The sequence below is a fragment of the Amphichorda felina genome (genome assembly GCF_050947745.1).
Source record: "Amphichorda felina strain 45539 chromosome Unknown scaffold_4, whole genome shotgun sequence".
Taxonomy (NCBI): domain Eukaryota; kingdom Fungi; phylum Ascomycota; class Sordariomycetes; order Hypocreales; family Bionectriaceae; genus Amphichorda; species Amphichorda felina.
Window position 1 is genome coordinate 2937846 of NW_028145046.1, and position 12476 is coordinate 2950321.

At 56.7% G+C, this 12476-nt stretch overlaps 4 protein-coding genes and 1 non-coding gene across 5 annotated transcripts; 1 reads left to right on the forward strand and 4 right to left on the reverse strand.

Moving 5' to 3' along the window:
• Nucleotides 1-1191: 1191 nt before the first annotated feature.
• ACO1O0_004722 (uncharacterized protein) lies at nucleotides 1192-1761 on the reverse strand (the record flags this gene model as incomplete). The annotated part of the gene is made up of 1 exon (XM_083194157.1): nucleotides 1192-1761. One exon carries the CDS (start codon nucleotides 1759-1761, stop codon nucleotides 1192-1194), a length of 570 nt encoding a protein of 189 aa, XP_083051105.1.
• A 1794-nt stretch (nucleotides 1762-3555) lies between these two features.
• Nucleotides 3556-5155, reverse strand: ACO1O0_004723 (uncharacterized protein; the record flags this gene model as incomplete). Its single annotated transcript, XM_083194158.1, has 2 exons — nucleotides 3556-4876; nucleotides 4947-5155. The coding sequence occupies 2 exons, from the start codon at nucleotides 5153-5155 to the stop codon at nucleotides 3556-3558; spliced, it is 1530 nt and encodes a 509-aa protein (XP_083051106.1).
• Nucleotides 5156-5975: 820 nt separating this feature from the next.
• ACO1O0_004724 lies at nucleotides 5976-6064 on the forward strand. The gene has a single exon. It is a non-coding gene; the product is annotated as a tRNA-Asn (tRNA).
• Nucleotides 6065-6984: 920 nt separating this feature from the next.
• MUP1 (amino acid/polyamine transporter I) lies at nucleotides 6985-8692 on the reverse strand (the record flags this gene model as incomplete). The annotated part of the gene is made up of 3 exons (XM_083194159.1): nucleotides 6985-7393; nucleotides 7461-8547; nucleotides 8608-8692. The coding sequence occupies 3 exons, from the start codon at nucleotides 8690-8692 to the stop codon at nucleotides 6985-6987; spliced, it is 1581 nt and encodes a 526-aa protein (XP_083051107.1).
• Nucleotides 8693-10435: 1743 nt separating this feature from the next.
• On the reverse strand, nucleotides 10436-11926 carry ACO1O0_004726 (uncharacterized protein; the record flags this gene model as incomplete). Its single annotated transcript, XM_083194160.1, has 3 exons — nucleotides 10436-10621; nucleotides 10739-11470; nucleotides 11528-11926. 3 exons carry the CDS (start codon nucleotides 11924-11926, stop codon nucleotides 10436-10438), a joined length of 1317 nt encoding a protein of 438 aa, XP_083051108.1.
• Between the last annotated feature and the right edge of the window lie 550 nt (nucleotides 11927-12476).

The following is a 12476-nucleotide window of genomic DNA, read 5'->3' on the forward strand; positions in this document are numbered from 1 at the left end:
GATTTGGATTTCAAAAAGGTCCCGCATAGGACGGAGTTGACAGACGGCGTATCTTCAGGCAACAACATCTACCAGGTACCACAGACAGGCAACCATCAATCCAGCTATCCGACCCCGTCTGCTTGGCGCATCGAGAAGTCGTCGCTCCCCTATCCGTACTTGTACGGATCATAGTACTCGTACCGACCGTTGACCGATAATCTCCACCAGCGACTCCCGTCCTGTCCCACATCCCCCGGCCCCCCGCTCGGAGTTCCCCACCGCCTCCTGAGCGCCTCTCCGGGACCCGTGTTTCGAAGCAGGCCCTCCAAGTCCGGTCGCAAAGGGTGCATTATTGATTATCTACACATCTATTCACAGGCATACATAGCAGGCGGGAGAACCGGCACCAGGATTGGGGACTTGCTTATACTGTCAGATCCCGTCGTCTGACTGCATCTGCAGGTGCCTGGTTTTTCTCACAGCGGGAATAGAGAATAAACTCCGTTCGATTGGTATTGGTAATTTCTAGTATCGACAAAATGAATAGCAATATACTTAAGTATGTAAGCATATCATTGCACTATCTAGCATCTATGGGTAAAGAGCAGGTCTGACTATCAACGCCACTACATATTACCGCCCCTATGCGGATCGGGAGAAACCCGAGATACCATCAAGAACCAGACACGAACGGTCACGTCAATAGCAGACGCGGTCCAAATACAAAAATTCCCGATGCTCTGTCCCCAGTGAGACTCTGAAAGAATCCCGTCGCAGTGCGTGCAGCAGCGCAAACTGGCATGGAAACACGTGCGCTTGCGCCTTGGCATCGAGGGCAACAGAGACAACCACATGCGCCAGAGAGAATCGATGATGCAATGCAAATTGCGTGTTTTTGATTATGTACCCCTTTCTACTACCTAATCGAACCATAGTCTAGTCCCGACTTCACCGTCCAAATTATTCATTTTTGCTCTCTCCATCCTTACATTCTTTCTCGTGCCGTGCTGGCGTGCCCCGTATTAAATAGTCATTAAGGAGTGTCGTGATCATCGTAGATGCCCAAAAAGTAGTCTTGTCCCCCCCGAAAGTTAAAAAAGTAATTCCTTCTTGCCAACGCCATCCCAGGTAATAGTGTCAAGATAGCGGTGAGGCCGAGTTGTGTGTGTGTGTGTGTGTGTGTATATGTGTGCGAGTATCCGTACATTCTTAGTGCTTGCGCATGACGCCGCTGATCTGATCGATCGGCGCCTGGGCGTCGACGAGGTTGCAGATAACGTTGCGGGACGAGTAGATCTGGCCGAGCTCCCAGTCCGGGTTCTCCCAGGTGGTGTCATCGCAGTGGAGGTCGAGATTAACACCGCCCTTGGCCTCGAAGCGGGCGCCCTGGTCGACGCAGGGCCAGGTCTGGTTGATGCGCAGCTCGCCGGAGGGGCGGCTGAAGGTGAAGGTGGCCTCAGCACCTCCGGGGGCGTCCTCGGGCATCTCGCAGTCGAACACCTGGGTGCCGTAGAAGAAGTCCTGCAGCTGGTTGGAGCGGCCGGAGCAGACGGGCTTGTAGTCGACGGCCGGGTTGGACAAGGTGAAGTTGACGTAGCCCCACGAGTTCTGGTGGGCTGGGTTGGTGAAGATGTAGGAGGAGTGGAAGTCGAACTTTTCCACGTCCCAGAGCGCCACATCCTGAGACTTGTCGACGCAGGTCTCGGTACGGGGAGCGGGGGTGGCGGGCGCGGCGAGGGCAGCGCCGGCCAGGAGGATGGTGCTCAGGATGGAATACATTGTGTAGTAGTGGTGATGGCGGTACTGGCAGTAGTGCTTGATAATAGCAGGAGGCGAGGTCAAGGTGAAGATGCGAGTGGGGGGCGGTGGCTCTTGTAGCTGTCAGGTAGGTGCCAAGGTGGGTGGTGCTGATCTCAATATTGCAGCTGTGGATCATGCGGGGATGCAAGAAGAAAGTTCTGGACGGTCGAGATTGGGATGTCTGTGAGTGTCGATATCATATCACCATGACCCAAGAGGCGGCCAGCCCAGTCTACTTATACCAGAGCAGCTCACATGCAAGTTGACAACTTCCCTCGCGCCAGCCCAAGCAAAATCTCCGTTGCATCGCAAGGTAAAGACAGCCAACGCCCTGTAGGGAAAGGGAAAGGGACACCATGACGTAGGACAAAATCAAATCTCGTATTTTCCTCAGGGCCTAAGACAGACAGCGCAGCACTCGGAGTGGGCACGTGCCAGCCAAAGCAGCGGATTGATACGGCCTACCGCCCACCTACCACCCATCCGATGGCTCGGTTCGGGACCTGTGCTCTCTGTGTGCTAGCCACGTCTTGTCCAAGAATAGCGGATCGGCAGACGGCATCTCGTATTGAGCCATTTGAGGCCCCCCAGCCTCAGTGGGGGACCGACCGACCGGGAGGGCCAACGGCCATGGAGGCATTCCAATGGAATACTGAGCGAAGCTTGGCTGGATCAAACGGCCGTTGCTCGGGCTTGGCTGTTTGCCCAGATGCCCAATCTGATGCCTAGGGCAAGGAAATGCTACATACGTGTGTAGCACGGCGGGCACGCCGATTGCCACTGAACACCACCTGAAGTCCAGGGCGGTCATTACTGATCATCAATCAGGCGGTCAAGCAGAACTTGCACCAGAGGACCCTGGCCCAGCACACTGCAGTCAGCGGTGCAGCACGGTGCAGCACGGTGCAGCACGGTGCAGTGCGGGGAGGCCCAAGTGCCGCCCAGCCGCACCCGGACGCCACACTGTTAGGCCCAACGGTTAGAGCGCCACAGGGGCACTAACAGCAGCCCCTCTTGGCGACGGGGGCTCGTGCTGCTGCCATGACGATCCCCCCAGGGTTCACGGTTAGTAAATGGCAACCAGCGGGGGGTCATTTCCTGCCCAAACTTCTCCAGTCCAACCAGTCACATAATACATGCCTCGTACCCGTACATACGAGGCAACAGATTCCATGTTGGCTTGTCTGCGGCCTCTTGTAGGCATCCTACGTTGCACAAGAAGACGCGATAATGAGCCCGATCCGGCTACCCTACCAGGGGTAAGTGCCGGTTGGTGCAAGGACATAAGGTGATTGTGGCTGGGCACTGCATGCTGCGCTTGCCTTGTCCAATCGGTATTAACTAGCCCTGGTTGATGATTCTGCATACGAATGTGGACAGACGCTGCCAGAGCGGGAGAGGGAATACGATATTACTTTTAGATCACAAAGGCTGGTGCTGGCCTGACCGCCATGACTTGGTCGTTGTATGAGTAGTACCACGCAGCACGTGGCTGGGCTTGTGAGAGGCTCACCATAGGCGGTTTCACGGCGCAACGGGCGAGGAAGCAGCTTGGGGGGGTTGAACAGCCATTATCAGCAAGTCCTCGAGATATCGGCAAGGTGTGGTGCTGTGTGGAAAGGCGATTCCTGAATCCAGGTCTATTTTAACGGGTTTATCCCATTTTACGCATCATTAGGACATGACCCATAACATGGCTCGTAATCGACATCTCTAAACGTCTCCAGACATCATTGCCTTTCATAGCGCGTAGCTTCGTGATCATAATACCCATCAGCTCCCCCGCGTGTACTTGCAGCACTGCCGCCACTCCCTCCCATACCACAGCAGCACAACTGGGATCGGCGCCAGCGCCAGGCCCACGGCTGCCAGCACCGTGAACCCCCAGCCGTACCCAAACTTATCGACCAGCGGCGTCGTCGCCAGCGGGAGGAACGTGCCCATCAGGCACCGCGCCACAATCAGCCCCGTCATCGCGCTCGCCGAGTACAGGCCGAACGCGTCCACCACGTACGCCGACAGCGGAAGGAATGCCAGCATCAGCGTCAGCCCGACCAGCCCAACCGACAGCAGCATCACCGGCAGCGGCAGCCTCAGCTCCGCCGCCCAGCCGTACAGCGCCACGGCAGGCGGCAGCGTGAAGCCCCCGACGATGACAATCGGCAGCCGGAACTCGGGCTGCCCGATCCCGCCGTTGGCGGCCTTCATCCGCGCGTAGATGCGGTCCAGCCCCACGTTGCAGATGACAACGCTGGCCAGGGACCCGAGGCTCTCGCAGATGAGAGCGCTACCTGTTTTGGCGGGCGACAGGCCGTACCGCTCCTCGAGGATGTCTGGGAGCGTGGTCGACATGTTGTAGAAGTGCGCGAAGACGACGGAGCCGAACAGCGACAGCGCCATGAGCACGCCCGAGGAGCTGATGACGATCAGGGGCCGCACCATGGACTCGACCAGCTCGCTGCGCGGTTGCTTCTCCGAGGTGACAGGCACGGAGTCGTCAGTGTTGGTGGTGGTGGTGGCACCGTGAGAAGAAGTTCTCCCCTCGCGCTGGAGCTTGCGCATGCGGCGGCGCAGGATGGGCACCTTGTACGTCTCGCGGAAGAAAACCAGAAGGAGCACGGTGACAGTGCCGGCGAGGATGGCGGCCATCCAGACGGTCCAGCGCCAGCTAAACGACTCGGCGATGGCGCCGGCAATGGCCGGGCCAACGGCGCCGCCCACGAGCGGGGCGACCATGACGAGGCTCATGGGCGAGCCGCGGCTGTCCGGGTCGAAGATGTCGCCGACGACGGCCGGGTTGAGCACGTTGGACGTGACGACGAGGCCCGACAGCGCGCGCGCGAGGATGAAGAGCGACGTCGTCTGCGACAGGGCCGCCAGCACCGTGACGAGCACGAAGAGGATGTTGGCGACGCTGATGACGGGCCACCGGCCGAGTGTCTCGGATAGCGGCGCGATGACGAGTGGTCCCGCCGCCTCGCCCAGCTCCCAGATGGTGACCAGTAGGACGCTGGCTGACTTGCTACCCTTGCCGCCCGAGAGGTCGGAGACGATGCGGTTGGCAATGGGGACGACCGAGATGCAGTTAAAAGTCCTGGGAATGTCAGCATGATTTTTATCCTGCAATTGCTTTATCTTGCCCCGTGGGTGGAATTGAGACTTACACGCTAAAGGCCATAAAGGTGAGCAGCATGGTGATGACCCATTTGAAGCCATTGGGCCATTCTCGCGGGTTCTCAGGGTCACCCTTGGGGTCAAAATCGACAATGTCGTCTATACGGCGTGTGCGAGCCTCGAGGTCGTCGTGGCAGATCTCAGCAGATGCGCCGAGGCCGAGGAGCGGCTCCGTCTCGTCGACGGTAGCGGGAGCCATGGTCGTGAGGCAACAGTCGCGCCGTCTCCTCCTTTCTCGTCGTCTCGTGGGGAATGCTGAGCTCAGGTGGAGGGAAGCTAAGAGCCGTGGAGAAGAGATTAAAAAAAAAAGAGGGGAGCGAGACCGGAGAATATAAGAGGCACGAGCGGTTAACGGCGTCTAGCTAGCTGCCTTGCCTTGCATCGATGTCCCGCCTCCTCCCCCGCTGTGGTGAACTTGTGAGGTGACTCAACACTGTAACTGCACTGCCAGACCCACAACTACTGGTGGCTGCAGAAAATCCTCCGTAATATTTCTTCGATTGGTAACAGACCAGAGTTGCCATGCATTGTGAACATGGATTGCACATGTTCAATCGGTGTGCAGGGCGTCGTTGACATGTATGTACGGAGTCATAGTAATTGGAATCTCGTACTTCGTACTCGGACATCCCCCCAAGTACTACTACTACTACTAGGTAGGTATACTCGTACGTAGTTCGTACTACCTAGGTACGTAAGCACAAGTACCGTGGGGGATGCAAAATTTATCAAAAATTGCCAAGCGTGTGAGATGGTTGGTGGATGGGCAGATGCATAAACGCCTCCATCAAGAGTATGATCTGGAATCACATTGCATCGTGCATTGGGGGGGCTGGACCGGAAGCGCCAGAGGGGGTAATTCGTCCATGGAGGCTGGGATACCTAATGTGGAATCATCGAGATGTGGGTTGCGTTTTCCAATTGATGAGCTGGCGAGAATCCACTGACAGCGGAGTCGCAACCATCGACGGCCGAGTCCCACGATGGTTCAAGAGCAAGATACCTCAGCCGATCAGACATCCTCCGTGGCCCAGCTGGCTAAGGCGTCCGGCTGTTACCTGAGTAACTGGTAACCGGAAGATCGACAGTTCGATCCTGTCCGGGGGAGTTCTTTTTTTGCTCCTTTGTCCATTCACCATCTTCCTTTTTTTTTTTTGCCTATCTGAGATTCCTGTTCGTGGAGTATACCTCGGGATAGCGTGTCTGCTCTAGACTTATGTTTGACGGAGTCATAGCTCAGTCGATATCTTTATTTCTCGACATTTTTTTAATGTCTGATCGTGCCAAGTGTGCGCTCACTCACCATAAACTTCAACAGCTACCCTAGGACACCTGACGGTAGGCGATGTGGATGCACATATTTATTCTCTGTCTGGAAAAAAACTAATTTTGGTATGAAGATATGCTTATTAGTATTAGTAGATGAATTTTGCTATGATCTAGGTTTCGTAGGTTTTTCTGCAATACTTCTCGTGGGTATAACTAAAAGTGCTAGCAGGTGTACCGTTGAAAATGTAATAATACATTATGGACTCACTTAACAATGGTCACAGTTATCTGTCGTATCGGCTCAATTGATCGGAACATGCTAGCGGACCCAGTTTAACAAAGTTTGAGCCAATCAACAATGGACCGATTAACAATCTCTTCTAAACTGGAGTAAAACTGGAGCAAATCGACGCGCTAAGTTGTTCCAATTACCGTTCAGTCGATACTGTACCCCTTTGGTAGAGACATTTACTTAATCCCCATGCTTTACAGTTTGCAGGCAATCGCAGGGCTTTCACTTGTGTATTCGATTTGGTGATTATAGAGATTTCATTGGTATTATATTCATAAGGGTTTCAGTCACAGTTGAGGTGACTATGTGATAATTATATCTGGGTATCCTAGCAAAAAAATCACAAGATAATAGAGTTCCTAAAAATTCTGGAACGAGGTTGAAAATCGCACGCTTATTTCGTTGCTTGCACGAATTTGATCACAGTCAATGTGATGTGTGTGTGTGTGTGTGCGTGCACGCTTGCTTCAAGAGTCGGAAAGGTCGGAGGGCAGCGTCTGCCTGTCCTCGCGGACAAACATGGCCCTCTCCCAGCCGTCGATCTCGTCGACCACGACCTTCTTCTCGAGGCGGTAGCCGCCGATGCGGGGCATCAGCTTGGCCCAGACGGCCCAGTAGACGCCGCCGGCGCCGATGACGCCCAGCGCGACAACGCAGTGCGTCCAGTACGGCATGCTCTCGTAGACGTTCTGGCCGTCCTCGGGCGGCGCGTAGGGGGCGAAGACGAGGAACAGGTTGCTGAGCAGGAAGAAGACGACGACGGGGAGGGTGGCCTTGACGGGTGGGTTCCAGCCCCACTTGGACCGGTTGAGGTAGAGGTGGATGAGGCCGATGGCGACAAAGGTGTTGACAATGGCGAGGGGGTAGGAGATGAGGCTGCGGGAGCTAGTCAGCACATTTTTACCTTGGGAGCGGCCATTCCAGAGCGAGGGGAGAAACATACTTGAGGACAAAGTTGTAGGCGTCACCCGCAGGAGGGGCCACGATGGTGATGACGGTGACGAGCCAGTGGGCAAACAGGCCCGCCAGGGGCGCGTTGAAGGGGCGGTTGCTGGCCCAGAAGCGCGAGAAGGGGAGGATGCCCTCGCGGGCCAGCTCCTGGACGAGGCGGCCCTGGGAGAAGATGACGCTGAGGACGTTGCCAAAGGCGGACAGGGCGACAAAGACGGAGAGGGCGCGCTCGGCGCGCTCGCCATACATGTTGCGGAAGAGCGAGGCGGCGACGAGGCGCTTGCTGGCGATGATCTCCTCACGGGGCACGCCGGCAAAGTAGGAGATGTTGGCGAGCATGTAGAGGATGGAGACGGTGGCGATGGCGAGCGGGGCGGCGATCTTGAGGGTGCGGACGGGGTTCTTTGTCTCGCTGAGGGCGTAGTTGGCGTTGCTGTAGCCGACGTAGCTCCAGATGACGTTGTTGAGGGAGGTGACGACGCCGTAGGCGCTGCCGGTGGTGCCCTCGAAGCCGCTGGACAGGTTGTCGGTGGTCTTGTCGAGGCGGGCGAGGGGCGCGACGATGATGATGATGATGATGATGAGCTTGATGATGCCCAGCAGGTTCTGCAGGCGAATCCCCCACTTGAGGGCGGTGCCGTGGACAAGGAAGGCGACGGTGATGCAGGCCAGGCCGAGACCGCGCTGGTTCCACTGGGTGGGCTGGACACGGGCGGCCAGCAGGATGTACTCGCCAAAGACGACCGAGTTGCCGGCGGCCCAGCCCAGCAGGACGACGTAGCCGGCGTAGAGGCAGGTCATGAGGAACTTGGGCGCGCGGAAGACGTACTCGAGGATGTTCTTCTCGCCGCCGTTGCGTGGGATGCCCGTGCCAAACTCGACGTAGACGGCGGTGCCGGCCGCAGCGATGAGCATGCCCGCGAGCCACATGATGAGCGACAGGCCAACACTGCCGCTCAGCGAGAGAATGGCACCGGGGGTGGCGAAGATGCCTGTGCCAATGACACGGTTGAAGATGAGGAAGGCGGCCGTGGTGATGCCGATGGTGCGCTTGGCCTCCCGAGCCTGCTCGAGACGGCCTGTTTTGCCTGTTAGAATATGCTTGAATCCTGTGTGATTTTCCAACTATGGGGACGCACCATTTTCCGTGTCAGTGTCGTTGGGACTGCCAGAGCCCTTCTTGTTTCCTCCGCTCGAGAGGAGCGCCCGTTCTACGAGACTCATGGCTGCGATAGATGGCAGGAGGAGCACACGCCAAAAGGGGGGAGGAAATGCGTGTGGATAGTAATAGTATGTCAAAGATGTCTCCCCCTTCTTTTCCAGTAGCAGCAGAGGCAGACTTTTAATAATTGTAGCCGGGCAATAGAATAAGGCCGTAATAACACCACGAATCGACAGCGTGCGGGTCGGGCATGTGTGGTGACTCCGTGAGGCTCTGTGAGACAGACTAGAAGAGGACTAGAAGGGCGAGGGCGGGTCTGGCAGTGCTGGCCCGCGCGCTAAGAACACGCTACCAGTCTGTAGTGCCGGTGCTTATGAGAGTCACGGCATTGGGATCCTGGAGATGCAAAGACTATCAGAGTCTGGAAGGCTGGACAACATGCGGCATGATCTAAGCCTCTGATGGCGTCATGCCGGAAGCCAAAAGCCAACATGAACTGTGTTTGCTGGAATAGCTACTACATAGTAACATGGACTTTCAAGCCAGCGCCCAGGGCAGTGCCATCTCAACGTTGAAGCACCCCCAAAAATCCCCGGGCTAAGCTATTGCTAGTTGGGGCCATCGGCATTTCCGTGTGTCATAGTCGACTCGCTCGGCCTTTTAGCCTGGACTAGCCTCGATGACGCGATCTTGTCCGGCCGAGCCCCAGGGTCCAATGATCCAATCAGGATGCAGTTCCTGGAAGAAGGCGGCTGACGGTTTCTTGTTGCGAGAACTTCTGTCGGGCGCAGCCGAGGCCACTGAAAGTTTTTCGCCAACAGAGTTGCCACGCACCCTGGGATTCTGAGGCGAGCCTGTTGGTGGTGTGGCCAGGTACCACCACGCCAGGTCGGCGAGGCCGCGCATGCTTCGGTATGGCATCATCTGGGTTCTGACTGACATGCTCACGGAATGAGCAGATGAGAAAATTACGAAGTGCTTACGGGCCATATCATCACTGTCGGCTGAACGACTATTTGCTGACTGTGGCGATACCTCGGACCAATATCTGCTTATACGCCTTGTCTATACGCCCGTGAATGTGATGGTGCCTAGATGGGCTATAGAGGGCTTACTATTACCTGCTCAGAATATTCCTCGCCGCGAGCCCGTGACCGGCGGTGAGATGGTCGATTTATCGTGGCGCCGCAGTGCCGTGGCCGATGCCCCCAATGTACGAAGTACCTCCGGTGCCGATGCCGAGTTGCCCCACCGTCGCCGCCTGTTCAGACGACCGGAGCTCCGCATCACCGCATCGCATCCCGGACCTGCGCCAAGAAGTTCTCGACGGAGCGAATCGAGTGCCGTCATGTGCTAAGAGGATGGGGTCTTGCCACAACAGGCCTCCTTCATCAGGTCATTTCATCTTGTCAGGCCACTTGCTCTCGCCAAACAACTTGAAGTCATTGATGCATAGTATCTTGGCGAAGAGATTGACAAACTCCCCGCATGTACTCGTAACACCTCTAGCCAATTCGTGATCTACACCAAGATGGAACAAACTGCATGAATGGGATGCTATCAGAAGTATCGATGATCAGCAATCACCAGTTGCACAATCGGTCATTTTCCCCAACCCCCCTATTTTCCTCTTATTTTTTGTCTACCTGATTTCTAAGAAAGTAAACAGGCTCTACCAGAACTACCTATCCAACTCCGTGTCCGTCAGTCTATCAGTCTATCAGAGATGCAGGTCATCTTGGTCCTCCTAGAAAACACAAGCACAGAGTCTCAAAAACACCAACTACACTGGGCCCCCGTGCTCTTTATTCCTCCTGGGCCCCCTGATTCCGGCGATACGCCTCCCTCAGGTTCTTGTTCTTCTTCAGGTTGCACCTCATATTATCCACCTTGCCCTGCAGCTCCGCGCACGGGTTGTTCGCCACGCGCATCACCCAGCCGTCGCCCAGCGTCATGACCGACTTGAGCACCTGCTTCGACACCCGAAGCACCTGCGCCATGGCCTCGACGCGCCGACCCAGCGTCCCGTGGCTCTCCTAGGCCCCGTCGTTGGTCGTCCACGCCGTGCTGCCCGACCGCCCTTGCTGCGCCTGCATCGCCGCCGCCACCAGCTTCCACGCCAGGCACGACGCGCTGAAGGCGTTGCACGGCCGGCCCAGCACCTCGCGCTGCTGCTGCTCCAGGTCCGCCATGTGCGCCCGGCGCATCTCGACCGGCGCCATCAGGTCGCGCACCTCGAGCGCGTAGTCCGTCACGGGGGCCCCCCGCTTGCGCTGCGCCTCGTGCTGGTCGATCTTGGCCACGAGCTCGTTGGACCGGGCCTCCTTGATGTGCCGGGGCACCACCTGCATCCATTCGATGTAGCTGCCCCAGTCCATGATGGCGGCGAACACCTTGCCCACCAGGGCCTTCATCTGCTCGTCCGTCTGGGGGAAGGTCTCGTCGCTGGCTGGCGTGGTGCACTCGCTGCACGGCTTGAGGAACAGCGTCTCGGCCCGCACGAGGGCCTTCATGCATTCCTGGATCGAGCCGAACATGAGGGGGCTGCTGCTTCTGCCGCCGCCCTGGTTCACGCCCGCGGTGGCAATCTCCAGGAACTGCTGCTGCTCGGGCGTCTCGACGGGGTTGTAGACCTTGTTCTTCTTCCACCGGCGGCCGGGCTCGGGGACGGTCATGGTGCCGTTGAGCCCCGTCTCGTAGGGGGATAGGGCGCGCTTGAACCTGGAGGTGGAGGGCGAGGACGGGAATGGCTGTTCTTGGTTAGCACCTGGGCCTTCTTGGTCGGGGTCGGGGTTGGATCTCACGCTTTGACTGAGGCTGTGCTCTTCAGAGCTGATACGCTGGTTTGTTTTAGCACGTTTGGCCTTCCCTCTGATCGTGGAATGGGTGGTTCTTACGTTTGGCTCATTCTCATTGGCAGAAACAGGCTTTGTCGACTCGACGCTGTTCACCCATGATGCGACATGGTGCATCCTCTCCTCAGGGCTCCCCTGGTAGACTCCATTCCAGCTGTTCGCCTGGCCTAGGAACTCGTTGCCAAAGAAGGTACCGTCATACTGGTTCCACATCCCAAGAGGCTGCGCAACATCCTGATGCTGAGGTTGCGGAGCGGGGTGGGGAACTGCGAAAGTTGCAACGTCTCCAAGGGGCAATGCGAATGGGTTTGGCGGCGCGATATCCCTCATGGCGACATCGTGATCCGGTGACAAGAAACACTTGAAGTTGGGAGTCACCTTCTGCTCGTCAGAACGAGCACTCTCGGAATAGGTGTTGTTGGGGGTGACGTAAGGGTTCATGATATTGCCCTAGGAGACAAGTGCTGTGCTGGACAGGACGAAACTCCCGCAAGAGACAACTGCGTCAACCTGAACTCTAGAATCTTGGTGACCAGGTTTGCCTTTGCGGGAAGTTTTGTCGTGATGAGATTGTTCAAATGGAAAAAATGTACGTGCCGGGTTTTTTTTTTGGCTGGTATGTGAGAAGATGCGGATGAGAACCAGGGTCGGATCAGACGCAAGACGTCCTATTTAACCTCCCAGACAGTAACTGCGAATTACATTGTGAAAGCTGCGCATTTTGAAATTCTTTAACCAGTGAATGTCAGGCCGTGGGACGGCGAGGGCATGGAATGTCGCGGTGACGCGCCATGTTCGGACGCTGGTTAGTCGAAGCGGGCGGAACCAAGAACAACACTGCATCAAGTTTGTCGCCTCGAGAATAGACGGAACAGAATGATTGGTCTGAACACTTCGAGTTCAAAGTGAAGTGTAGACCTGCGCCTTTGTTCGAGAATGTTTGTTATCTGTCGCATCCAGTCAGGTACTGATGCAATCTCGGCGCGGAGCT